Here is a 1,481-nt window from a genome sequence, read left to right as displayed (position 1 = left end):
TCTCTTCATATTTATGATTTTTTAGAAAATATTTTTAATTGTAGTTTATAAAAAATAAATTTTAAAAAAATATATATTTCATTAAAATGGTTATAAAATAATTTTTTTATGCAAAATAAATTATCTTAACTTCTACTAAGTTAAAATTTGAAATGCAATTATAAATGAAAATCAGTATAAAAAACAGAGGTTATTTAATTAATAATAATACCTCATGGAAGTTTTCTTACACCTACCATCCTTTTAAATTTCATTTCATTAGTATAATTTTGAGAATTCAAATCTATTTAAAAATAAATAAATATCGATACCTTCAATTGTATAAATTCATACAGATTCACCTAACTAGCCTTTGTCTTATTGTCTGAATTGCTGTAACGTGACCAAAGTGCCCAAATCAGTGTTGTCAAAATGCAAGGATATGGTGTGACCTCTATGAATAAGTGGAATGGAAGAGCGAAGCGACATTGGGAACGGTAGGTAATGGCTGCATCAAAATTAACCTTCAATTTTCTTCTGCTCAATTTCCTTGCCAGCCTTCGCATCCCAGAAATCTCCCTATGTGATCGCTCTAGACAGCCAAAAAGACATGTTGCTATGTTCATATTTGGAGATTCAATCTTTGATGCAGGAAACGATAACTATATCAATCTCAGCGTTTCGGATAGAGCAAATTATTGGCCATATGGAGAAACCTTCTTCCACTTTCCTACTGGGAGATTCACCGATGGCCGTCTCATTGTCGACCTCATCGGTAAGTATTGGAAAAATATAATATGAATCTTTTTCGAAATTGTTGTTAAGTTTTTCGGTTAATTTAAATTTTCTTTTCTAATGGATGATTACATGCAGCAACAAAGATAGGTCAACCGTTCGTCCCCCCATATTTACAACCTGGTATTAATTTCACTAATGGAGTAAATTTCGCAAGTGGTGGAGCTGGTGTCTTTTATGAAACTGATCCTAAAGTGGTACGTGATTGTTAAATAATTATTTAGGTGTGATTTGAATATATAATTTATATATTTTTTTTATACTCTCTCAAATAAAAATTATTTGAAATCTTGTATCTAATTTTTATCAAATACATAGAAATAATGAGTTTTGAACTCAAGACTATTTGATCATCAAGATTTTAATACCATGTTAAAGAACCATCTCAATCTAATAACTTAAATTATTAGCTATTAGGTGAGATCTTAGTATATGATTTATATTATTTTCTAACAATAATAATTAAAAAAAAAACCACTTCACGGGTCTTGTAGAAATAGCTGATGTTTATGTACTTTTGTGCTTCAAAATCTTACCATTAATTTCCTCATCCCCAGATTAGTCTTGGCATGCAACTTAGCAACTTCAAGAACGTGGCCATTTCGATGGAGGAGCAGCTTGGGGACAAAGAGGCAAATAAACGGTTGAGCCACGCAGTCTATGCGACTTGTGTTGGAGGCAATGATTACTCTCATTTTGTTGATAAT

The 1,481-nt window shown here is 30.9% G+C and overlaps 1 protein-coding gene across 1 annotated transcript; it reads left to right on the top strand.

Moving 5' to 3' along the window:
* Positions 1-483: 483 nt before the first annotated feature.
* On the top strand, positions 484-1,417 carry LOC105116292 (GDSL esterase/lipase 4-like; the record flags this gene model as incomplete). The annotated part of the gene is made up of 3 exons (XM_011013571.1): positions 484-754; positions 853-971; positions 1,332-1,417. Coding segments are annotated over exons 1-3 (476 nt in total), but the record flags the coding sequence as incomplete, so codon positions are not given.
* Between the last annotated feature and the right edge of the window lie 64 nt (positions 1,418-1,481).

The sequence above is a fragment of the Populus euphratica genome, unplaced genomic scaffold (assembly GCF_000495115.2).
Source record: "Populus euphratica unplaced genomic scaffold, PopEup_1.0 scaffold898.1, whole genome shotgun sequence".
NCBI classification, from domain to species: Eukaryota; Viridiplantae; Streptophyta; class Magnoliopsida; order Malpighiales; family Salicaceae; genus Populus; species Populus euphratica.
Note: the sequence above shows the minus strand (reverse complement) of the source record. Positions and strands in the feature narration are given on the sequence as shown.